This window comes from Polypterus senegalus, chromosome 7 (assembly GCF_016835505.1).
Source record: "Polypterus senegalus isolate Bchr_013 chromosome 7, ASM1683550v1, whole genome shotgun sequence".
Lineage (NCBI taxonomy): Eukaryota > Metazoa > Chordata > Cladistia > Polypteriformes > Polypteridae > Polypterus > Polypterus senegalus.
The window spans coordinates 159520375-159545653 of record NC_053160.1 but is presented as its reverse complement, the minus strand read 5'-3'; the positions used below and the strand labels follow the sequence as shown (position 1 = coordinate 159545653).

The 25279-nt window shown below is 37.5% G+C and overlaps 1 protein-coding gene across 1 annotated transcript in view; it reads right to left on the bottom strand.

The window, feature by feature from the left end:
* Positions 1-25279, bottom strand: part of cntnap3 (contactin associated protein family member 3) — a 666293-nt gene that overhangs the window by 124845 nt on the left and 516169 nt on the right. The window contains exon 11 of the mRNA XM_039759435.1: positions 4157-4263. Coding sequence (XP_039615369.1) covers positions 4157-4263 — 107 coding nt within the window. The remainder of the gene's footprint in view (positions 1-4156; positions 4264-25279) is intronic.

Below are 25279 nucleotides of genomic sequence, written 5' to 3'. Positions count from 1 at the left end.
ATTTAGTTGATGCCTCATTGTAGCCAGAGCAAAGCTAAAATCAGCAGCATCCATTTGTTCACATAGTTGATTAACAGTAAGACTGTTGACTATAAAGTTAAAAGACAGACCCTTAGCACACCTTACACCAGTTTAACCCAAAAACTGTCCTCAATATGTACCAGGAGTATGTCTATTGATATTTATAATGATAAAATAATTATCACTAGTGAAAATGTGAGGCATTTGCTTATACTGATAATAATAAAATGCTCATTATTTGTTACAGAACATACATTGGACGCACATCCTTTGTTTTCAGCAACCTGAATAATTAAAGGGGATCTTAGTTATAGTAAGCAAGTAAGAAATTGGAAATTGTTGAAATTTAGTTTTGTCCACCCCCTTATAACAGAGATGTAGTCTATAGTAGCGTGTATTCCCTTAACTGCTGGTTAGTAGCCCAGTGTGTATCAATGAAACCATAGCCTTTGGAAACAATTGAGCTTTATGGTTATATCAGGTTGACTGATGTTCTTAAATGGCCCCATGTTAATGTGATTGTGGATATTTGCATGAGTGAGCCTTGTAACGGTTTGGTAACGTACATGATTGGTTTGTGCCATGTACACTGTGTTACTGAGGAATACTCTTGTCCTCTGCAGTCCTGAACTAGTTGGTGAAAACCATGTTATGCTTTGTGGAAATGCTCTGAGCCTGTGCTCCATAAAGAGTTCAGTATAAAACAAACTGAATTGAAAAATGGAACAGTATAATTACCAATATATTTCAATCCACCCATTTTAGGAACATATTTCATCAATTGCAGAGCACTAGAGATACCATAATAATTGAAAAGTGACTTAATTAAATTCAATCAGATTTATTGTGCAAATGAATCAACATTCTGACTATAATAATATAATATACTTTAATTTCAAAATTTTCAATAAAGAATAAAACTGAATAATAAGGACTTCTTGCATCAAGTGAACTAAATTAGTGTATCGGCATAATTAATGTAATCATGATCTACAGTGTTTCACTTCCTCTCAAATCTTCTGTAATAATACTTGGGTAAGCTTCATATTAATTATTAATATTTCCAAAAAAAAATTAAACATTAATAAATTTTAAATAAACACAAGACAGGCTGCAGTACATTATAACGGGCCTTTTTAAGACTTTACATTTAAATTACTAAACTCTCGTTTCAGTTTGCAAATTCTAAAAGTTTATGCACAATAATAGTCATATATGACATTTGTTTTTTGGAGAAATTAAAGATTAAAATCATTATTTGATATATTTTAATGAAATTCAAAAATGTCTGAAGACATAGTATGTCAAATGTATTTTATATAGCTATAAATATTTTTTGCTATATCAATGGTAGCTCATTTTAAGGGTTATATTAATGTAAAAGATGAATGTAAATGTATACATATATGTTTTTTTTCAAGAATTACAAAATAATTGTCTCAGCTTCATTCATAGATATATTAGACATGCTTCAGAAACTATAAGAATTACTTAAAATAGAACAATAAATCTGCCAAGTAAGTGCCAGAGATTGTGAGCTAGTTAGAAAATATTTTATGTGGTTTAACAAAACAAGCTCTTTTCAGATTTACTACATTTAAGTTAAAATACGAGCAATTAAAGGGCAAAGCGAGAGTAAAACCTGATTTATTTTAATGTGCCCATGCTGGTGAGTGCCAGGCAGAAGCAAACTTTTAATGGGGTCCCAGTGCACTGTAGCACTTAGTTTAGTTTATGCGTTATAAATAATTTTATTAAACTTTGCAAAGTTAGTGTTTTTTGTTATTTGTTTTTAACTCCCAAGGTGAGCACTGTAAATAATAATTAAAAAAAACTTGAAACAGACATTAAGAACACAACAAATACAAGCACACTATACTAACACACAGTACTCAAAAAAAGTCTGTCTACATGCGGCTAGAACCTTGTGCATGTTTGGTAGCACATATCTGTGTGAGAAGCTCTTCTCAGTGATAAAGACTAACAAAACAGCACACAGGAGTCGCCTCACTGATGAGCACCTGCAATCCATCCTGAGAATCTCCACAACACAGAACCTCACACCAAACAGAAACGAACCTGTTGCCAAAAAAAGATGCCAGGTGTCCAGCTCTAAAATCACATATGAGCAAAGACAACTGAATGATTTGATTTGTTATTGCTGAAAGGAACACATTTTATTTATATTTCCAGGTTTTGTTATGCAGCATGTTCATATTTGAATTTGTATAATTTTGACAGGATATATTTTTATGGAGAGCAAAATCTTTTGGGATATTTAAAATCTAAGTTTATTTTTTATATAAATTTACATAAGAGTAAAGAAATTTGAATGTTTGTTCTTTTAAGTTATTTAAGGTTTGAGTTGATTTATTCACAAATAATATTCCTGTCTGTTTTTACCATTCCTACCAAAGATATGTCTGTCGACTAAATAAAAATTCCTTCTATTTAAAATTTAAATAGAACTTGAACAAATACGATAGTTCATAATATCCACGCAGACTTGCACGTAAGAGCGGGAGTTATCCATTTTAACAAGCAGCGTATTGCACTGATACGAAATAGCTGTGTGTGTATATATGTAGATATGTATGTATATGTATATATATGTTTATATATGTGTGTGTGTATGTATATATATATATATGTATTTGTGTGTATATATGTGTGTGTATGTATGTATGTGTGTATGTATATGTATGTATATATATGTAGATATATATATGTATGTATAGATATGTATATATATATATATGTTTATGTGTGTGTGTGTAAATATATATATATATATATATATATATATATATATATATATATGACAACAACACTCATCACTCACAACAGTGACAAAACAATTACATTGACAATCATGTTACGTTATTTTCAAAATGTTTCCTTTTCATTTTATTGCTTCTTTAACACACTACTTCTCCGCTGCGAAGCGCGGGTATTTTGCTAGTATAATATATTTATAGGTTATGAATAGTCTGGTAATTTTAAAGTGTGAGTGCCAACATGGTGGTGCTTTGGTTGAAGTGGATGCTTCACAGCTCCATGGCCCTGGGCTCAACACAGGAGCCTGCACACTTTCTCCATTTCTTAATGACTTTTTTATGAGTACTCCCAAAGTATGCGAGATATGGATTGATGGCATTAAACTGTCGTTGTGTGTGCAGTGTGTCCAGTAACAGATTAGTAGCGTGTCCACTGTTTGTTCTCGCCACTGACTTCTAGCTCAGTGTACCTCTATGTTGTAAACAGTTATTTCTGAAAATGGATGGAAGACAAGATTCATAGTCCTTAATAAATTCACATTAGAATTCTTATAGTTTCCTGTACTTGCCTTCTAACCCACATGCACTTATTATGAACTGTCATACAACTCTGATGGCTTATTATAGAACTTTAGAAATCTTCTAGCAACTAACGCATTGCTGAACATTATAATTGTTACTGTTAGAGAGTGTGACCATTAGGGGGTGTTGCAGCACCCCAAACCGCAGACACAAGTCCCCAGTTCAAATATAAGTTTTATTATACAAAACACCGTATAAAAAATGCTTTGACAGTAGCACACAGCTTTCTATTTCTTCCACTCCTCCAGGCAAGCTTTTTCTGCCCTCCACACCTGACTCCAATATGCCTCAAAGAGGTTGAATAGGTTCTTTGATGTTAGACCCAGGAATACTTCTGATGCTAGGGCATGTCCCAATGGAAGTATTTCCAGGTTAAATGGAAGTCCCATAAAGTAGGGATGATGGCTCCCTGCAGCACCCATGGAACCCAACAAAGCTGGCCTACAGGACTACAATAACCTGTGTGCTTTGCAGGTGTCCACACAGGTTGTGTCATCCAGGGAGGCTGCAACCTATTTTGTCAGGGGAGCATGTAGTTAAGCTAGGTTGTCTCCTTATATTAGTCCATTATACTGGCCTACACTGATCCAGGAATTGCCCTTCATCCCAGTTGGGTGGGGCAATCCATACCTTAAGGCACTTACAAGAGTTATGTTCAAAGCCATATTATAGGACCACCTTTCTTGAAGTGGGACCTGATATAATTTCTTTTACATCTAAAAGCAAGTCAACATTTTGCACAAAAACAACCAAACTGTAAAAGAAACATGACTTACCACTGTGGCAGGTCGCTCCGGTGTAGCCAGTATTGGTACAGTTGCAGTAGAAAGAATTCCATGACTGTGAGCATGTGCCACCATGTTCACAATAGTTTGGTGTACATCTGCAATAAACAATTTAGCAGAATTCAAGCAAATCTGTCATTTTTAAATACAACTGTATAACTAACAAAATTCAGGTTCTTGTTCTATGTTGTCTGCTGTAGTATCTGTAAAAATAAACACAGTGTTGTAAGTACAGGGTGGTCCAGATCTAATTATACAGATCCAGATCGTCTGGATGACTTTGATTTATGCGGGGACGATTCCAGTTTGGTGAGAAGATGATTCTTCATGTCGTCAGTTTGCACACTTCTCGATGGTCCAGGATTTTTCGGGTGATTTTCTATGCAATAAACTTAATAAGTTATAGAGTAATGAAAATTGCATAATTAGATCTGGACCACCCTATACACTATGGCTGTTTTTTTTGTATTAGGAATCCCTCTTTTTAGTCTTTGCCTCTGTCCCGGAAACAAGGGGAACAGTACTAATTCCTGTGTTATATACTTTTTCTGCACATAAAACAGAATATGTCCATAACAAATGCATTTGCTTCAAATACAGTATATTCTTGAATTTTCCTTTGTTTTTGTTTTGCAAATGGACTTTCATTACAGCAAATTCAAAATATATATATATATATATAATTTGAATGATTATAAATACAAAGTTAATTAAAATACATCTAAGTTTTATAATACAAATTATAGAAGACAAATATAGAATCAGTTATCACAAGTATTCAAATTCCTGACTGCTCTGATCCAGGCACTGCTGATAATGCGGACCAATGGATTTGCAAGCATCACAGATGTTTTCATCTGGTATTTGGGTGCATTCTCTTTCATTGACAATTGTTGCTAGTTTTGTGACATAAACCTTATCTTTGACATGACCCCATTGGGAAAAAAAAAAAATCCATCACCATGAGGTCTGGTAAACACGATGGCTACCTCTTCACCCGGCCCATGTGTTTGGCAAATTTCCATCAAGATAGGCCCTCACATCATGATGGTAGTGGGGAGCTGCTCCATTCTGCTGGAAATTAAACTGGTCCTCACCCCCAAAGTTCTCTCAAATATATGATGGATTCCTGCAGCAAGTTCAAGGAAATGGCACCAGTTGCAGTGTTGTCTTAATAAACATATGTAGGTCTATAATCATTCAGTGTGTATGCATTTTTTGTGACACCCTGTATATGAAGATTAATCCCAACCTGATAACATGATATTAATGTGCACTGATGGAACTTCTAAAATCAGTTATCAATTATATTTGTTATTTGATACACAACAACACTTTTCAGTATGGATTAATGGCCTGTCATTTGTGATATGTCTGCTGGGTAGAAGAGATCTGAAGTTACTAGAAGAAGGAAATGAAAGCTGAAATGAGTTTAAACCAGGGGATCAAAGAAAACTGTGTGTGAAAGCTAAAACTGAATAGCAAAGTTCTAAGTCAAGGACAAAACCAAAAGGTTGACACAAAAGAACAAAGCAGAAGGATTTTAGCTGTTTTATCCACAGCTCAAATGGGGAAGGATTTTTATCCCATTGTGTCACAATACCAGGTCACGACCTCTGAGGACACACCCATAACAAACATTGTATGTCTTAACAATGGATGTACTAAATGGTGGAAAATATTCACAAAACAAAATCATGACCTAAATGTATTTTTAACTGACTGAAATGGCAAAAATATAAATGTCAGAAATTAATTTAGGGGCTGTTAAAAGACCCAAAATGCATGTTGAATCATGAAAAGTGACATACAATTTGCCTATAAAAAATCAAAAAAGAAGAATTCTTAACAATTTGGTAACACTATAATTTATTAAAGATGTTTTAAAGGAACATACATAATTAATACCTGTATACCATATGCCATATGTGAAGAATGAGAAGTGACATACACAGAATGCCATCTGTGCTTTTTCTAAAAATGTACATAGTTTTGTGCAAGCAATGTTGTGAGACTATTAAGATACATAAAAATTAACATTGATTAAAAATAAAATATATAAAATTGTTGAAATAAAAATGTCTTGTGTATTGCCTGCCAGTCCTTTTCTCATTAATATGCAGTATCAAATTCATTTCAAAAAATTTAGTGACAAAAAGTACAGAAAAAATAATCATAATATATGCTGATCTTGTTAGCTACCTTCAATTTATTGCATCTGCTAAATGAAAAATAATAAGTAAAGGAGGACTGTGAGGGGCCACCACAGGACTGGAATTGACTTGACAACAACATTTATTTCTGCAGCTTGTTTTCATATAAATTATATAGCTCAAAGTGTTTAACAAGAAGTTAGGAAAAACCTACAATTACAAAGAATAAATAATACAACAAAATACAAAAAATAAATACATTGATAATAATAAATAAATGATTAAATATGTATAATATAGATAAACAAGTAAGTAATACAAGTTGCCCAATGACTGGCTGAATTTATCCTCTGTTTACAAATTCTCCACTACTTTATACGGGATTCATTCAGATATTCTGTTTAACTTCCACAATCCAAAGTAATTCCTAATGTTGGTCACAGCAACTGGCAAATCCTGTACATAGTGCTGTGATTGACCGTCATCACATCCTGGAATGGCTCTTGCTTATTCCTAGAGCAGGGTTTATCTTCCTACAAACTTGTTCTGAATTAGCCGACTCAGAAAAATACATGCATTGTTGCCCAAAATATCATTTTAAGCCACACTATTCATATTATCGTGGTTTTATTTATTATATTCTAAGATGACCATCCGTCCCCGTTTTCCGGGGACAGTCCCCTTTTTCTGACAACTGTCCCCACTCATAAACATGTCACCGTTTTGTCCCCGGTTTAAGATTTCGTCCACGGTTTCAGCTGGTTCACTTTTTTGAATGTATCTCATCATCACGATAATTTGAATTCGGCACGCATGCACAGTGTTTTGACGGAGGTCATGCTTTACCTGCAACTTTGGCAAGAAATCACGTGATAAGCTTTGTACTCTGTAGTGTTTAGAGTCCCTACTCTACGCTCCTCCACAAATACTGCCCCCATGTCCCCGGTTTGGCCCAAAAAAATCTGGTCACCTTATATATTCTGTCATAAATCCATCTATTCATCTGTTATTGAACCCATTTAATCAGGCTTTGGGTCACAAGATTAAAGCAGCAATGGGAGGAAGGCAGACTGGGGGTCACACTGAGTGAAGTACTTTGAAATTTAGGACGAAAATCATATATATCTCTGATTTTTAAAAAAAAAACTAGGGGGCTTCATCCCTTGTTCGCTGCATTCGCCAACTTGCCCCCTTGGCCTGCACTACGTGCCAGCCACTCGCGTTGTGACAAGGGGGGCTGAACGCACCCCAAGGAGACACGGTCACTCCTCTGGCACCCCCTCTTAAATGGTGATACAATGGGAAACACATACAGTTTTTTTTTTACCTCCTCTTTGCTTGTTCAGCTGCTGGCTTGCTGCTGCTGCCGTGCTGCACATGATCTGCATTTTGCATGGGGTACTTCTGACATATCACCTATGTCCATATATTCGATCTCTTTTTGCTTTTACCTTTTCATCAACATCGCATTGAATTTTGATTCTGTGTTTGGAATTGCATCGTGACAACGCAAAGTATAACTGCCAGTGAGTGAATAATGTTTCTTTCTCTCTACAAGAAATGTGTCTGACAATAACATTCACACAGCTGAGAAATGATTGAACCGTGTGTGTGGTTATGTGGGCAAGACTTTTCCAAATCTCTTTGCATAAGCTATTGTCTCACGGCCCCAGGCATGGTTAGATCTCTTGGCTGACATAAAGGCTGACATACTGTATCATCTTTGTAGTTACATATGTATAGAAATTATGACCTTTTTTTCCAATAGGATGCAGTACAATGCAGGCTGTTGTTAGGCATCCCCAGTGTTTTCTTGATGGTCACCAGCATAAAATGCAGCAACACAGTGTAGAAAAGTTTAATATTTTATACCTCTGAAAGATCATTCCAGGTACTATACAGAACAATTACAAGTACTGCTAACGTTTCTAAAATGATCCGTCTGACACTACTGACAGCAGTGGCAACCTTAATTCATGGTGGACAATCAAGATATGTGCATGTATGCTTCTCTATTCTTTTATAAAAGCACAAGTGCTCTACTAATCTGATATGAGTGTAGTTCCCAAAGGATCCTCCATTACAATGACAGCAGATACAGTTTGGCAAAAATGAATCACAAAAGTTCATCTTTCTTTTTAAATGCAGTTACATGATAGTAGCATGAACGTTGAAGTTTATTGCGAAGAGGCAACTGGGTTAATAGGAAAATAAAAACTATACCCATGGAGATACTGAGTGCTCCTTACCTAGTACATTATTCACAGAGATGGAGTGATATTTCAAAAGAATATTACAAAATTTATGGAAAACTACAACAAACAATCATTTACAATATTACAAAAATGAAGTTGTAACCTTCTCAAGGTGTATTTCTAATTCTCATTCTGAAAGCAGTTTAATCTGATGCTGCGTGTGATACCCATTCTTTAAATATGCTGCCCATTTATGGCAAATGTATATTAGAAAGGCTAAAAATAAGTGTTATGCATTACTTCTGGTGACAAAATTGGCTAGCTTTAACTTAAGTTTAAAATAGTCCAAGTAATAAGATGAAAAAGTTCAATGATTGGCAACAGATCTCTGGTACGCTTTAAGAACAAATGTATACAGATGTATCCCAGATATTGAAAGAAGAGAGACTTTTTCCTTCAAAACTAGATGATATGTATCATGGGAAACTTATGATTTGTTTCTTTCAGATGAAAATAAATTAATTAAAGATCTGGAGTCGATAACATATGTAAAGAACATAAGGAGATGACTTCTTAAGGCTATTTTCATACTCATAGTGCAAATTTAATTTTACTGTATGATTTTGTGTATCTACTCTGCTTGTAGCCTACTATATGAATGTCACCTCAGTTTAGTTTATCTCAAATCATATGTCTGCTCTTTTTAGGCTTTTAAATTCTGGGCGTGTCAATAATGGTCAGCTTGAAATGTTTGATTAATGTTTACTATATAGTAACAAAACTAACATTTTTTTCAGTGACCACATTGTCCCCAAAGTACAACCGCATTGAGGAGAAACTCACACTGCACTCATTAGTCTTATAGTCCAGCTTAGGGCGTTTAACTGTGAGTGGTAAAGGACATTAATTTTTTATTAACTCTGTATGTAGTTTGACCCACCCAATCACATGTGATAGTTTTTCACATGGTCAATTGCTATCCAATCATGAGAGAAATAAAGAGCTTCTAAAGCTAAATCAAGTGCTAGGATTGTTCTGATTGAATACTTCTTGTGCAAGGTTGTTGTATGCAGACTTGTATGTATGTATGTGTATTTTTTTATGCTGAAACTGCCTAATTTCTGTCAGAAATGTTTCCCATAATGCACAGTATTTCCTCTACTTAGATTGGTCCCATGTCAGGGCACTTTTATACTGCATGCAAACCACTCCAGAATTCACTTGGAACCATACCATGGCCACTGATTCTAAAGGGTGTTGGTCCAGTTGTTTTGGTCCAGACTAGAGTGTGATTGGCATGCTTGCAACTACAACAAACCTGACTACCCGGGCAATCACTCCTGGATTCGATAAAGCTACTCTAAGTGAACTAGGTTTGACAATGCCTTTAGATACATACTACTTACTTTGTACTAAGTACATTAAAAAAAATTCCCAGTTGACTCTCAGTTTGCCTTGTTTGAATGAATATGGATGTGTTCATGAGTGTGCCCTGAACTGGAAAGGCCTTCTACCAAGTGCTGCTTCCCAAATCACTCCGTGTATTGCTGGAATCACTACTTGCTCCCCATGACCCATATCAATATAAGCCAACTAAAAAGGTTATGGATGGTGTAATCAGCAGTAAATTATTACTTATGCAGACAATGAATATTTTATGTAACTAAATAATTAGTGAGAAATGCATTGAAATTTTTGGAAAGCTAACTGACTTTATGAAAACAATGCCACTGTCATGGCTGTTAAAAAGCAGTTCCTTAAATTTTGCTACATGATCCATGTTCCCTTGTCAGAAAACAAAAATCAGGACTGTAAATGGTGCATGTAAAAAACATTGAGTGCCCCGTGGTGACTAGAGTCCGTTCAGGGCAGTTTGCTGCCCTGCATCAACTGCTGCCATGGCAACCTTCAGAGTTGTGTCTTTATTGATAAGAAGACTGTATGTTAAAAAAAATGGAAGGATGATATGAGAAATGCCTGTTTGAGATAAACATGACAATCTACATTCTTCTATTAACAATTGCAATAGCTTACAAAACAGGTTGCCTGGTTACCTAATTTTTTTCTATACATTTCCCTTTTACAATAATATAATAAAATCAAACAAATTAAAAAGAGCAATAGTATAGACAGAAATAAATGTGCACTTGGCATGATTTATGTTTATTAGACAACAAATAAATCACCCAAACATTCTCATGCTCTTAATATTAGTTACCATGTTACTATAGCACCAAAAGATTCATTGGAGCCATCAACTATGTGGCTGTGGGGAGGCATCTCTTCTTCCAGGAGCCATCCAGCTGGGAAATTGGCTCTCGGTGTTGAATCTTTTGTCAGCATAGACAAAGCACATTTTCCCTGCATCAATATGCAGCCAAAATTTCAAAGGAAAATATGAGATAAAATGTTCACACACACAAAAAAAGGAGAAAGCAGCTGAAATATAGGCAAATGCACACATTGCCAAGGTGTGCTTCTCGACAGGTGACAAGCCTCTGTAGCATATCTTGGAGCTGTATTTTGTCATATTGTTTGTAAGAGTATACAGTATTAAGAAATTAAGTTTAAAGGTGTTTTACTTTTGTGTGAAGCTATAGCTGGTATTAGAGTATGCCTGTGAGTCTGAAATGTTCTGCAACTGCTGTTATCCAGTAGTGGTTTCCACCGAAAACAAACAAAGAATAAACATTATCATATATTTAATATTTTAGATTTATGCATATCTTAATATAAACTATATTTGTTGACTAAGTTTGACATTTTAATAACAGTATTTGACTAAATGTTAATGTATTTGTTCATTTTACATCTGTGTTTGCTGCCTGTGCTGTTTTAGTCATTTTCTTGTTAAATAACTGTCTCACAAAGTGCATTATAACAAAGCTCTTTACATTAAATACAATCTTTTTATTGGCTGTATAACATTTAAAAGTGCAATCAATTAATACATCTGAGTTTTGCATTGCAAATATTATAGGTAGCACAAAGCAATTAGAAAGTATATTGCATTACAACTCAGATTCTTCACATTATCAACTGACTACTTATTTCCTTTATTGGCATTAATGTCAAGCACTACTGTGGTAAAGGGCAGACTGGCATTACTGTATGCTTTCTTGACTTGCATAGCACATAGATCCCTGGCTAAGAAAGCCACTGCCAGACACTCTTGATGCTAGATAAAAAGTAACAGTTACCAAGTAGGGAACCCTCACTGGAATGCAAACTGTGCCCCTTATATGAGAAGATAATGGACCCCATCTTTTAGAGGCACCAATTAGACATCCAAGTTTGAACAAAGGACCATAACCCAAGGATGAATAACACTGATGGACAGAACTTTGCACCTGTTATAAACTTTGAGGTCGAAACACTAAAGACTTCCTAAAACCCTTCCAATAAACTCCAAACCTTGCTAAAGAATAGGAAGTGCACAGACAGAAAAAGAACATATGCATCAAGCCACATGTTCACCTTGCTAACAAAGGGGAGCTAAATGATTGCCAGCCAACCTAGGAGGTGTACCTTTGCTAGCAACAAGAAGACTGACATGGTGTATCTGTTCTCAAAGAGAAACTGCACATACTGTCCTTTGCTAGAAGGCATAACTAAATTAACGAAGGAGTATATCTCTTAAAACATACAAAGAAAGCACCCTGAAGATTCTCCCATGTATCTGGACCCAACTAGAGAAGGAACAAATCATTGTATAAAACAGAACTATAAGTATGTCTACTTGAATTTAATGCAATTTAGTAAGGACAAAACCAGCTAATCTAGTGTAGTATTGGTGTAGCTGTAAATATAAGTATTAATATTGTGAAGGGCAATTTCTACCTGTTATGCAATTTTCAGCCAAAATCCTGTAAGAAATTGCAGAGGAGCATCTATCAGAAGCATGCGTCCACATACAGAAACTCCTGGGACGGGTAAGAGTTTGTTGTGGCTAAGCCAGTGTAGACTAGCTGTGTGTAAATGAAAGCCACAGTTCAGGCAGCAGAAGCTTCAAAACTAGTTAAAGAACTTATTAATCTTAACCACATTAATTGAATAATCAGAATTCATAAGTTATGTGCCATTTTATATAGGAGAGAAAAAGTTCAACTAATCTTTTTAATATTAGGTTTTGTATTGTTTATCACTGTCTTTCATCTATATACAGTATCTATACACACACACACATGTTTATACAGTAATCCCTCGCTATATCGCGCTTCGACTTTCGCGGATTCAATCTATCGCGGATTTTAAATGTAAGCACATCTAAATATATATCACGGATTTTTCACTGGTTCGCTGATTTCTGCGGACAATGGGTCTTTTAATTTATGCTACACGCTTCCTCAGTTTGTTTGCCCTGTTGATTTCATACAAGGGACGCTTTTGGCGGATGGCTTAGAAGCTACCCAATCAGAGCATGTATTACATATTAACTAAAACTCCTCAATGCTATAAGATATGCATCCCGCGCGTAGCTTGATTGTTGGCTTGTCTCTGCCTCTCTCTCACCCTCTCTGACATTCTCTGCGCCTGACGGAGGGGCTGTGAGCAGAGGTGCTGTTTGCACAGAAGCTGTTTGCCTAGCGGATACGAACGCACCTCTAAGAAATGCCGGCCGCTTTATCGCGGTGCTTCCAAAAACACACTTATTGATTTTTTGATTGTTTGCTTTAATCTCGCTTTCTCTCTCTCTCTCTCTCTGACGTTCTCTGCGCCTGATGGAGGAGATGTGAGCAGAGGGGCTGTTTGCACAGAGGTTGTTTGCTTAGAAGATACTGACGCTCCTCTAAAAAATGCCGCGGCAAACTTAAAAGCACACGTATTGATTTTTTGATTGTTTGCTTTTCTTTGCGAGCGATCTCTCTCTCTCTGAAATTCTCTGCTCCTGAAGAGAAGAAGATATATTTGCATTCTTTTAATTGTGAGAAAGAACTGTCATCTCTGTCTTGTCATGGAGCACAGTTTAAACTTTTGACTAAAGGGTGTTATTTCATGTCTAGAGGGCTCTAATAATGTTAACAGTGTGGGAGAGTTTATAAGGGCTTAAAATATATAAAAATAACCATACAAACATATGGTTTCTACTTCGTGGATTTTCATCTATCGCGGGGGGTTCTGGAACGCAACCCCCACGATCGAGGAGGGATTACTGTATATACATATATATAGTGGCATATATATTAATTGTCTAATATCCTTATGATATATATAAATTTTTTTATTCTGTCTACTTCAACACGTGTATTTGGGTTATTTGTGAAAGTAAGTCTATTACTATATTCAGATCACAATAGAGAAAATGAAAGTGTTTAATGTAGACTTCGTCAATTTATATACCTCATTCATAAATTGTACAGATCCCTACATAGTTCTGGCATCCCACTTGGAGAGTAAAAATACAGATCCCTCATTCAATCTACATTAATTTGGCATCTCCCTTTCTGGGTAAATCAAATTAATTAATTAATTGAGTGATTAACCTCCTTTTCTACAGAGGTAATGAGGATAAACTCATTAACCATTCATCCATTCCAGCACACATTTCCTGCCCTGCTTTTTCTGATCATGATTGTAACTGCAACAGGTGTGGCACACAAGAGGTTTACAAGGAGTATATGGTAACATTTTTAAGTTTAAGTTATTCAAGTTTTAGCTACAGAAAATTATTATTTAAAACTAGCCAAAGTACCAAACATTGCCTGGATATATTTCTATAATGAGTTAAGGTAAGAAAATTTAAATTTAAATATTGACCTTATTGTAATTACTGAATGAAACACAAGTGTTCCATCCACCATCTAAACCATTCTCTCTGATAAATATCAATTTCTGTGCTCTCGAGTCAAGTGTTTGTTCTTTTTGTGTAGGACTGAATTCCACATTTGCAGTAACTCCTTGTTGGATTAGAACCGTGAACATTATTTCTTTGTATTTGCTGGTTTACAATGGTTTCATGAATAGAATGTTTAATCCCACATTAATAAACTTGATGGATTGTTGAATAATTGAATAATTTTTGCTATATGAAAGCTGAGGGAAACTACAGGTTTTTGTCTGGGTCCCTCTATTAAACCCCTATTCATGATGAAAAATGTAATCTCCATAAATAGTATGTTAAGTTGGAGAAACCGTAATAGACAAGCTAAATATCATTAACATCCACTTAGCTAAATCAGAATAATGAATGTTTTTTTGTGGTGTTGGCTTTCCCATTGAAACTCTTTGAGATTCTGTTGAGTGTATACTGTACTTTAAATTGCATGAACAATAGTTTAAATACAAAATTTAATGCAAGCAGACACAGTTATTTTTGAGTGATCTGTGATTTTTGTGTTGGTCTCCCATCACCCTTTGCACCCCACCGCCTTTTCCACTGAATCTCTGATATGGAATGTAACCTTCACTTTAAGTACATTCAAGCCTAAACAAAATGCCAAATTCCCTACCATTGGCTGAACAGTTTTGGCATGAGAAGGCAGTTTTGGTTTTGATCCTCCCATTACAACTACATTTCTTAATAAAACTTTTGAAAAGTCTTAAAATGTATATTTTGTATTGCATCAACAGCCTTCATGGAGTGATACATTTCTTGCCTTCTTAAAATCACTCATCCTGATGGAATTTTTGAACTGCCATGTGGCCTAAAGATCATTCAGCTTTATTATAAATGCAAATTTTCATTGAGATTAATTAATTCATTTTGGAATAAAGCAATTTTTGGGCCATTACGTTTCTATTTTAGGTTGGGCCAATTGCAACCTACATCCAAGATTTTGTGAAACTTTCCGCGGTTTTTGCGTGATTGGCATACAAACAAACAGACAAGATGTGATCTGGGTGTTACAATTCAGTCCTTAGTGCAAATGAATAAATAACATCATATGAAGCTGAAAAATTCAGCAGACAGATAGAGGATATTATGGTAAGGTAGTTCAAAGTCTAGTGGTGATATCTTAGAGCTCTAGAGTTCTTGGTTTGTTTAGTCCTAGTACAGATTTTACACAATTTTCTACATTCGACAGTTTGACCTACAGGTGAATTAAACTGATGGCTGGATGGATCTTGTGTTATTGTTGGCCTAAATAAACACATACTGTAGATGGAGTCTTTATTTATAATACAACACTAACGGTATTGACTATTAGCATTAAACACTTTATATTTAATCATTTCTTTTACAGTCAGTCATTTTGCTTTTTTCATTCATTTTTATTCTCAGCCTTTCCAGTCAACACAAAACGTTAAAGAGAGTGTCTTAGATGTGAACACTCAAATACTGGTTTTTATTTTTATTTTTCTTCTTCTTGTTGTAATGTGATATTGCAGTTACACAGTTAGTAACAAATCTCAGATTTAACTGTTAAACAGTCTTTATAAGGAATTTCAATATTTTATTCATGTTTACTTGGTTTTCTCATTAAGTCAAAAAGCATATTGTTACATCAGCTGGCGGTTTTACATTACTGTATTGTGTGTTTGACAGTTTTTGCAGGCAGCCTATGATGAACTAATGCTCCTATAAAGTAAGGCAATCAGATTTTTAAGACAATGACTATTGACTGGAACTTTTATATAAAGGTATGATTGTATGCAGATTGATTCCCTGTTTATGACTGAAAAATGATCCTCCCACATTCTAATTCCTCAGACATACATCCTACAGATGCTGAGTTTCTGTAACATAGTCACATATTTGTAAGATAGACCCAGAAAAAGAATGATTTTGTAAAAGCTTGCTATGCTAAAAGGCTGCCCAGCAGACTCAATCATTTTGCTTTGTGTGGGCTGGCCATTCATCGCCTTTCATTTGAACACAATATTTCAAATTCAACCTAGACATCAGATTCTTTGCTGATTTTTTTTTAAATTTTTTGAAAATTCTAGATTCTTGCTTTTGTTTTGAATGTCTAGTGTTTATATTTGGTTCTGAATATGGATGGCTAAATGATTTCTTACACTAGTTAATACAGAATTTCCTTTTGATGTTGTTAGTTCGAACAGGAAGTGGGCAGATTTTCTTGACATGTTTGGTCAGTTTAGCAGTCTACATGAACATCTATCTATCTATCTATCTATCTGTCTATACATAAATACATAAATTTAATTTTAAATTGACACATTTGCCATATTTGCTGATCAATCTACATGCAATAACCCATGATGACGTGTTTTCAGAAAAAATTTCAAATTCATTAAAAAAACAAAACAAATCTCTTATTCGAATAAGTTTCAGGCCCTTTGCTGTGGCACTCCAAATTGTGATCAGGTGTTTATGTTAATTATCTGTGAAATGTGTCAAGAACTTGATTGGAGTTCAACTGTAGCAAACCAAACTAACTGAATGTCGTATCGAAAGGCACACACGTACTGTGTAGAAAAGGTCCCACAAATTTTCACTGCATATCAGGACAAAAACCAAGCCAGGAAGTCCAAGGAACTCTCTGTAGACATCTTAGATTAAATTATGGTGAGACATACATCAGGTCAAGGGCGTAAGACAATTTCTAAAGTTATGAGGGTTCTCAAAGGCACAGTGGCCTCAGTACAGGTAGTCATCAACTTACAACGTATGCGTCTTACGACTGCTAACGCGTCTCTGGGCAAACAACAATTTTCACCATGCCGGCGCACTTCTGCCATGACTCATTCATCTTGACCTCAGTTTATTACCAGCAGCAGTTTGACTATAGTCAGTTACATTTGTCTTACAATTACAGAAAAAAGGCAATTGATCTCGACACAAAAATGAAGGTGATCAAACAGTATAAGGGATAAAAGAAAGTGAATGCGATAACATGTGACTTTAAATTATCCCATTGTTACCGTTGTTCACCATACTGTTTGCTGCGCTTTGAATCCAGTTAACCTCTGAAGCTTCTGAGTTGTGACTCATGATGTGCCGCTTCGTGCAAACTGCCACATAGGGATAAGGAAACCACACTGAACTCCTTATTATTAACAGGCTGAAATGTTAAAACAGAAAACATGAGTGCTCAAACTCTGCCGGTACAATTCCTCCTCTTACAGTTAAAACAATGAACACTAGGAGAGGCTCATACTGATGACATAACACAGACAAAGAAAGGACTCATGAAGCTGTTAAAGGTAATAATAACAAAAGAAAAAGTAAAAAAAATTAAAAAAACAGATAGAAACTCTACACAATGTGATAAGAATGATAATAAAAAAGAATATAAAAGAAACAATATGACTTAAAGGACTTATTGCGTAGTACTTATGGTCAGGTTTGAACACATATACTGCTCTGTAAATGTCCAGATCAAGTTACGATCAGTTCGTCGGACCAAACATAGATGTAACTTGTAATTGTGAAATGGAAAGAGTTTGAAAACAGCAGTTATCTCCCTAGAGTTGGTCATCTGGCCAAACCAAGTAACCGAGCAGGAATGGCTTTGTTCAAGGAGCTGACAAGAACCTAATGGTCACTCAGATATCCTCTGCTGACAAGGGAGTGCCGCTCCAAAGGACAACCATCTTAACACTCATCACTTAGGCAGTTATGGTAGAAAGGCCAGATAAAAGTGACTCTTGAGTAAAAGGCATGTGATAGTTTAAGTATAAAGTCTGTCTGGCCTAACAAGACAAAAACTGACATCTTTGCACCGAACTCCAAGCAGTGTGTATTGTAAATCTACAATATAATAAAGTGTGCAGAAAGTGAATTCTGCAACAGTTAGAACAAACTTTAACAAATTTGGTCAACTTTAACAGACAGATGAATGCTCTGAAAATGGTAGAATTTTCATTTTAGTTTTATGTCCTAAAACATTCTTGTTATAATATAGCAACACAATCTTCTCAAAATAGGATGGAAGTTCTGAAAATAAGCAAAAAACATGATCAGGACTTCACAAGCCTTCCTTAGTAACAGGCATATCCCAGGTCTCTGAATGTGCGCTATGTGATCCATCACCAGTACATTTATGCCCTTTTTTTAATTTGGTGCTTTTTTAAGTTCCATCTTATTGTGACTCATGTTAATACAGGTGTAAATGGATGTATTTTCTTTTAGCCAAAAATACTCACTGAGGCCTGGATCATCGCTCTCACTTGAATTTATTAGCTGGTGTAATTTTTTTATTTAATGCTGATTTGACTCCTATGGCTACTGGCAGTCTTTCTAATTTATGGTAATGCCCAGTAAAAGAAAAGCTGATAAATGTTTAAGACTTTCAAAATAGAGATGTTTTCAGGATGTAAAATTGTGACAGGTAGAGAGGCTCCAGTGTATGTTCAGAAAATCTGGCATTAGTTGCTTATTGATGCATTCTTGTCTGTGTTTGGTATATAATGTGTTATTTTTGGCTCTCAAATGACACCTGATAGGAAAAACATTCTTGATCCCTGATTCCTCTTTTTTGTTGATAGAATACAAAGGCTTCCAGTACTCCACTGAATATATGAGAAATTTATTTAACAAAGACATCTCGGGAACATACTGTGCAAGATGTTGGCCTTGCACTGTAATCATGAATATGCTAACAATTCTTTGTACAGACAAAGCTTTTATAGATAGGAATATACAAGAGCATTTTTAGCATATAGGTGTTAGCATGCAGATCTTCAGGTTAGCGCATTGTGAGAGACGGCCGGTACCTCAGCCTGGCTGGGACGCCCCTGAAATGGAAGGATGGGCTAAGGTAGCTACTTGTGGACACTGCTTTCTCCAAAACGCTAGATGGCAGCTCCCCTGGAATGTAGTGGTGCCCCGGATTCCCACTGGGACTTGGAGTTCGGTTTCTCAGCCTTGTTGGATGCCGTGGATGCCACCAGGGGAGCTGTGAAAGGACTTGGGGAGTCATGTTTCTCTTGTGGCCCGAAAGTACTAGGAAGTCATGAGGATGGAAGCCCGAAGTACTCCAGGGCTGCTTAAATGCATGGAATTCTCCAGCTGACCCGAACAGAAGCACTTCCGGGTCAAGGACTATATAAAGGACTGCTGTGAACCTAGCAGGCGAGCCAGAGTCGGGTGGAGTTGGGCAAAGCTTGCTGGGAGGTGTGGAGGAGAAAAGAAGAGTATGATATTGATTCATTTAATTGTCAGTTGGTGGCTGTGGTGCTTGAAGGGCATTGTGAAAGAAGAAACTTTTAATAAATATCTTCCTAGTGCTTTTACCTTGGGTCCTGTGTCTCTGTCGGTTGGGTTTAAATGGACAACAGTGTCACCTAGCATCCACTGCATTTACTTAAAAATGTAAAGGAGAATGATCTAAACATGAATAATTAAATAAATCCACGGTGCTGAGACACAAATCAGAGGCTGCTTCCTAGAGAAACATCTGCATACTTTAAAGCAGGTAGACAAAAGTTAATATAAAGCACCTTTGGTAATCTTATGGCATACTTTCAAGGTTAAATTGCACACAGTTGTATCTTTTAAAACAATATTTGGCTTATTTAACACAGTTAGAAAAACCTTGTGAACCTAAGAGTCCAAGATGTAAAGCTGTTATAAAAATATTTTCTCCGACACACTCTTGCTCTAGGCAGAAACTGTTGTGATATGGAGTCTCGAAAATTGTGAAATGGGACATGAACCCTACAAAGGACTATAAAGCAGGCAAAGACATTCATTTACTTTTACTTTTATTTCCTTAGCAGATGCTTTTATTCACAGTGACTTACAAAGGAGGTCAACATAATCGAGTAAACATCAGTCTTGGGACTGTTTGGGAACAAGTGTTGAGACAAGTCAAAATGAGAATCCTTACAAATTATATATATATATATATATATATATATATATATATATATATATATATATATATATATATATATATATATATATATATATTACAAAAAAGTAGAAAATAAAGTGTTCAAAAGAGTAAAAAAATACAACTGAGACAAAGTAGTCCCAAAGCACAGTCCAAATACCAGAATCCAATAACCATATGTGATTTAGCCATGGACACTTCTCCCCCCATGGGGTATCTTATAGTCCAATAACCGAGCATTTGCCTGAAAGTAAAGACGTACACCAACAAGTACTGTATTGTATAACAGTGCTACTCAATATTGTTATTTATTAAAACCAGTGCAGTCAATTATGTTTAATGTCAATGAGCATTTTCCTCATATAAACCATTGGTCATGTAGGCTCACATCTTAAAGGGAAAATAAATTCTTAAAATACATAAAAATAATCCCAAATCAAAATCTTCAACATTGACCCAACCACAGAAATCCTCCTCACTGACATCTTCGCCTGATCTAACCCACAACACAACTTCTGTTCTACTTTAGGAGGCCTGATTAAGAGAACTTCTCAATGTGTTCCCCTGTGCGGAAATTGTTTTACACAATTCTCCCCATTCTCAAATCTTCCTACATCACCAGTCCCTTCTTTGCAAAATTGCTAAAATCTGATGGCTGTCCTAAGCTTTCCTGCTTTCAGCAGTTCTGACGCACAGATTTCCCGACATCCATCATTCCCATATGTACAGCACCATAAGAATCAGATTGCTGACCCTAACTTCCCTGCCCCACTCTGGATCTGTGGAGGAGATGAACTACTGATCTGTAATTAATAATAAGAAAACTCTCCCTGGTCACTCCTCAAGACTTGTCATTTAGTGTGTTGCTGCCCCGTAATTAATGATCAGACTAATTACCCTGCACACCAATATCATCTGCACACTACTGCTACCTAATATCACCACACTTTTTCCTGTGTGCTCACTCAACACCTCAATCTGCTGGCAACCTATTCTGTGCTGCCTCCTCTGATTGGCCAACAAGCTAAAAGCATACCCTCTCCAAATGTGGATGTGCCTGTATCCTCAAAACCCACACTCACCCCAAAAGAACCCCAAGCTCTATAAAAAAAAGTGGGATTTATCCTGCCCATTAGAACACTCTAGACGAGAACAGGCCATTCAGCCCAACAAAGCTTGCCAGTCCTATCCACTTATTTCCTCAAAAAAAAACATGAAGTCCAGTTTTGAAAGTTCCTAACGTCTTACTGTCTACCACACTACTAGGTAGCTTATTCCAAGTGTCTATCATTCTTAGAAAAACTTCCTAATGTTTGTGCGAAATTTACCCTTAACAAATTTCAAACTGTGTCCCCGTGTTCTTGATGAACTCATTTTAAAATACAAGTCTCGATCCACTGTACTAATTCCCTTCATAATTTTAAACACTTCAATCATGTCACCTCTCAATCTTCTTTTGCTTAAACTGTAAAGGCTCAGCTCTTTTAATCTTTCCTCATAATTCAACCCCTGTAGCCCTGGAATCAGCCTAGTCGCTCTTCTCTGGACCTTTTCTAGCGCTGCTATGTACCTTTTGTAGCCTGGAGACCAAAACTGTACACAGTACTCAAGATGAGGCCTCACCAGTGCATTATAAAGGTTGAGCATAACCTCCTTGGACTTGTACTCCACACATCTTGCTATATATCCTAACATTCTGTTAGCCTTCTTAATGGCTTCTGAACACTGTCGGGAAGTTGATAGCTTAGAGTCTACTATGACTCCTAAATCCTTCTCATAAGGTGTACTCTCGATTTTCCGACCGCCCATTGTGTATTCAAACCTAACATTTTTGCTTCCTATGTGTAATACTTTACATTTACTGACATTAAATTTCATCTGCCACAAATCTGCCCAAGCCTGTAGGCTATCCAAGTCCTTTTGTAATTATATAATTGATTCCAAATTATCTGCTAATCCACCTATCTTGGTATCATCTGCAAACTTAACCAGCGTGTTACTTATATTCCTCTCTAGGTTCACCGACAAAAGCGTGATAGACATATGAGCCCAGACAAAACCGCAATGGACAAACTCGCGCCGACAAACTCGCTAACTGGTTTTTGACAAATGCGCGCCGACAAAATTGCCACAACAAAATCGCGAGAGAGGCCAAGAGAGTGGGACACGTACGTGCGCATTATGTACACATTATGTGCTAGGTTATAACTGTTATCTGCTGATGGCATGCCACGAACAAATAACTCAGTCGAGGATTGGCATAACGCGTCGTATACAAAGTGGAATTACCAGCAGTCAGGCAGCCAGCAAGTCAAGACGTCTTGCTGCAATTCTTTCTACATATGTAGGGTGTGATCTTAAGGACTAACTGCGTGCCGTGCTGATGGCATGCCGCGTCTCATAATATTGACTTCTAAAATAAACATTATTATATATGCTTTAAACTAGTAATTCATATTTAATGAAACTTTCGCGATTTTGTCGGCACGATTTTGTTGGCGCAATTTTGGTACCGCGTTTTAATCAGCGCTATTTTGAAATGGAAAGATCAATTTTAACTTTTAACTCTGTGTTCATGTGTAGGATTCTTCTGCCGTTGGAGTGCACTGATTCTCTTTGCTGCATGATCTTTTGTTTGTGGTGTTCTGTGGTGCTGCTTTCTCAGAAGGCTTTCAGCTGTTAGGAACCTTAGGTTTGTCATTTGCAACTTCATAGGAAAAAGGATTACTCTTTCTGGCACAACAGTTTAGATGCTGAAGTTCTCCTTCTTGAAGTGATGGCGGTTTCCCTGCCTTTTCTGTTCAGTGGCCCTCAACTTCGCTTGACATAGAGATTGTCAATTTCTGACCCACAGAGGGAAAGTGGTTGTCATTTCTCTGCTTCCCAAACAAAGAATGGCTCATCAGATTTTACTTTCAGGGAGAAGTTTCAGAAGGTCTTTTTGAAGAGTGAGAACACAGTTTTCCCCTGGGGCACAGTCTCTAAGGATTTCAGTGAGAGTGTCCTAGATGGAATGAATGTAACTTATTTTAAAGGAATGTTTAACTTCTTGTGATTGGATCAAAGTCACTTTTAGTTACAAAGTCCTTCTGTCCATCACAATTATTATTCCTTAAAATTATAGCTCTTTGTTCTTTCTTGAGTCCATTGCATGCCTTCTGGCTCAAGAAGTATCCAGAGGGACCTATGGAAGTCAGTGCAGCTCTGATTACCTTTGTTATCAGATGAAGTCCAAGCAGATCCTGGTACAAGCCAGAGTTGTTTCTTAGTTTGGAATGTCAATGGGGGTATTGTGCAGCTGGACGGCATGGCGTCAAGATAGGCCACGCCGAGGAGGTGTCCTCGGTTTGACGAGTCCAGGGAGGTGAGTTCCCTGCCTAGTGGCAGCCGGCCCGTGGGGGCAGGGCGTGTTTTCTTTCTTACAGGCAGGCACTTCCCGGATCCGCGTCAGTGGCGGGCGCATGCCGGTCATCTCCGGCAGCACGGCGGCAGCCGTGAGGGCTGCGGAGGAGGAGACGCTGCAGCTTGAGAGGTGCCGGCAAGCACGTCGCCGCCGCAGAAGGGGAGGCAAGATGGCCGCGGACCAGAAGTCCCTCCCCCTGATAGGCACGCGATTGGACGGTGTGTCTTGCGTGCCCACCAATGACCGTAGAGAGGCGGGCCCAAGGAATGTCCATCACGGGCAGGGGGGATTCCCGATTGGGCCAGAGGAGAAGGCCTACAGGAAGTGGCCGGCGTCGGAGGCTGACAGACAGGTAGGCTCCGCGTTGGTTAACTTCCTGTCTTTGCCGGCTGCTCTGGCAGAGCTGGAGGCAGGAACACTGCCCGAGTGTGGCACAGGAAGGGTGCCTTGGCAGCGGTTCTGCCCCTGTGTTCTCTTTTGTAGGGACGGACCCCGGGCAAGCAGTAGGACCCCCTTCATTGGGAACCTGCCCTCTGATGTCGGACTGTCTGCGGAAGGATCTCTCTGCTGGTGCTCGGGTGCCGCCATGGCTGGAGGAGGCTGCAAGGGAGCGAGTGACTCCGAGCAAAGGGGCGCGGAGGCCTCGGAGGGGGTGCCGAATAAGGAGGCCCCGGGGTGCCGGTAAGAAGGGGGAGCGCAACCTGTGCGAGGCGCAGGGGAGCACCAAGTGGTGTCTCCGCCCCTGTCCCTGCTTGGAGAGCGGGACCGGACCCCGGCTATCCTGGAGTTGGACCCGCTTCGGGGCTGGGCTGCCCTCGTGGGACGGGCCGCTCTTTCCCCTGAGTGGTCTTCGCTGGCTGTGGGACAGTGTCAGGTATGCCAGGGGCCATGACCTGGCCGGGACGCCATAAGGGACCGGATGTGGGTCTGAGCCCACCCTGGATCACGTGGGAGCTGCCTTCTGGGTTGTTCTGGGGGCCACGGGTCAAGGGCATGGAAGCCCTACCCTGTAGATAGATAGATAGATAGATAGATAGATAGATAGATAGATAGATAGATAGATAGATAGATAGATACTTTATTAATCCCAAGGGGAAATTCACATAATTCACATAATAATAAATTCACATGTAGGGGCCCGTGGTCACCGCTAGGAGGCGCCCCAATGCCTTGGGGACCTGTTGCCCCAGCACTTCCGCCACACCAGCAACACTCATGACAATGACAAAACAATTACGTTGTCAATCATGTTACGTTATTATTAAAAGGTTTCCTTTTCTTTTTACTTCTCCGCTGCCAAGCGGGTATTTTGCTATATATATATATATATATATATATATATATATATATAAAATATATAGATATACTGTATATATAGATATACTGTATATATAGATATGACAACAAAACTCATATCAATAACAAAACAATTACATTAACAATCATGTTACGTTATTTTTAAAATTTTTCCTTTTCTTTTTCATAACTTCTTTTACACACTACTTCTCCGCTGCGAAGCGCGGGTATTCTGCTAGTATATAATATATACTGAGGTAATAGCAAGACTTAGGCAGTAGGTTTAGAAAGTATTCAGACCCCTCCAATTTCTACACAATTTATTG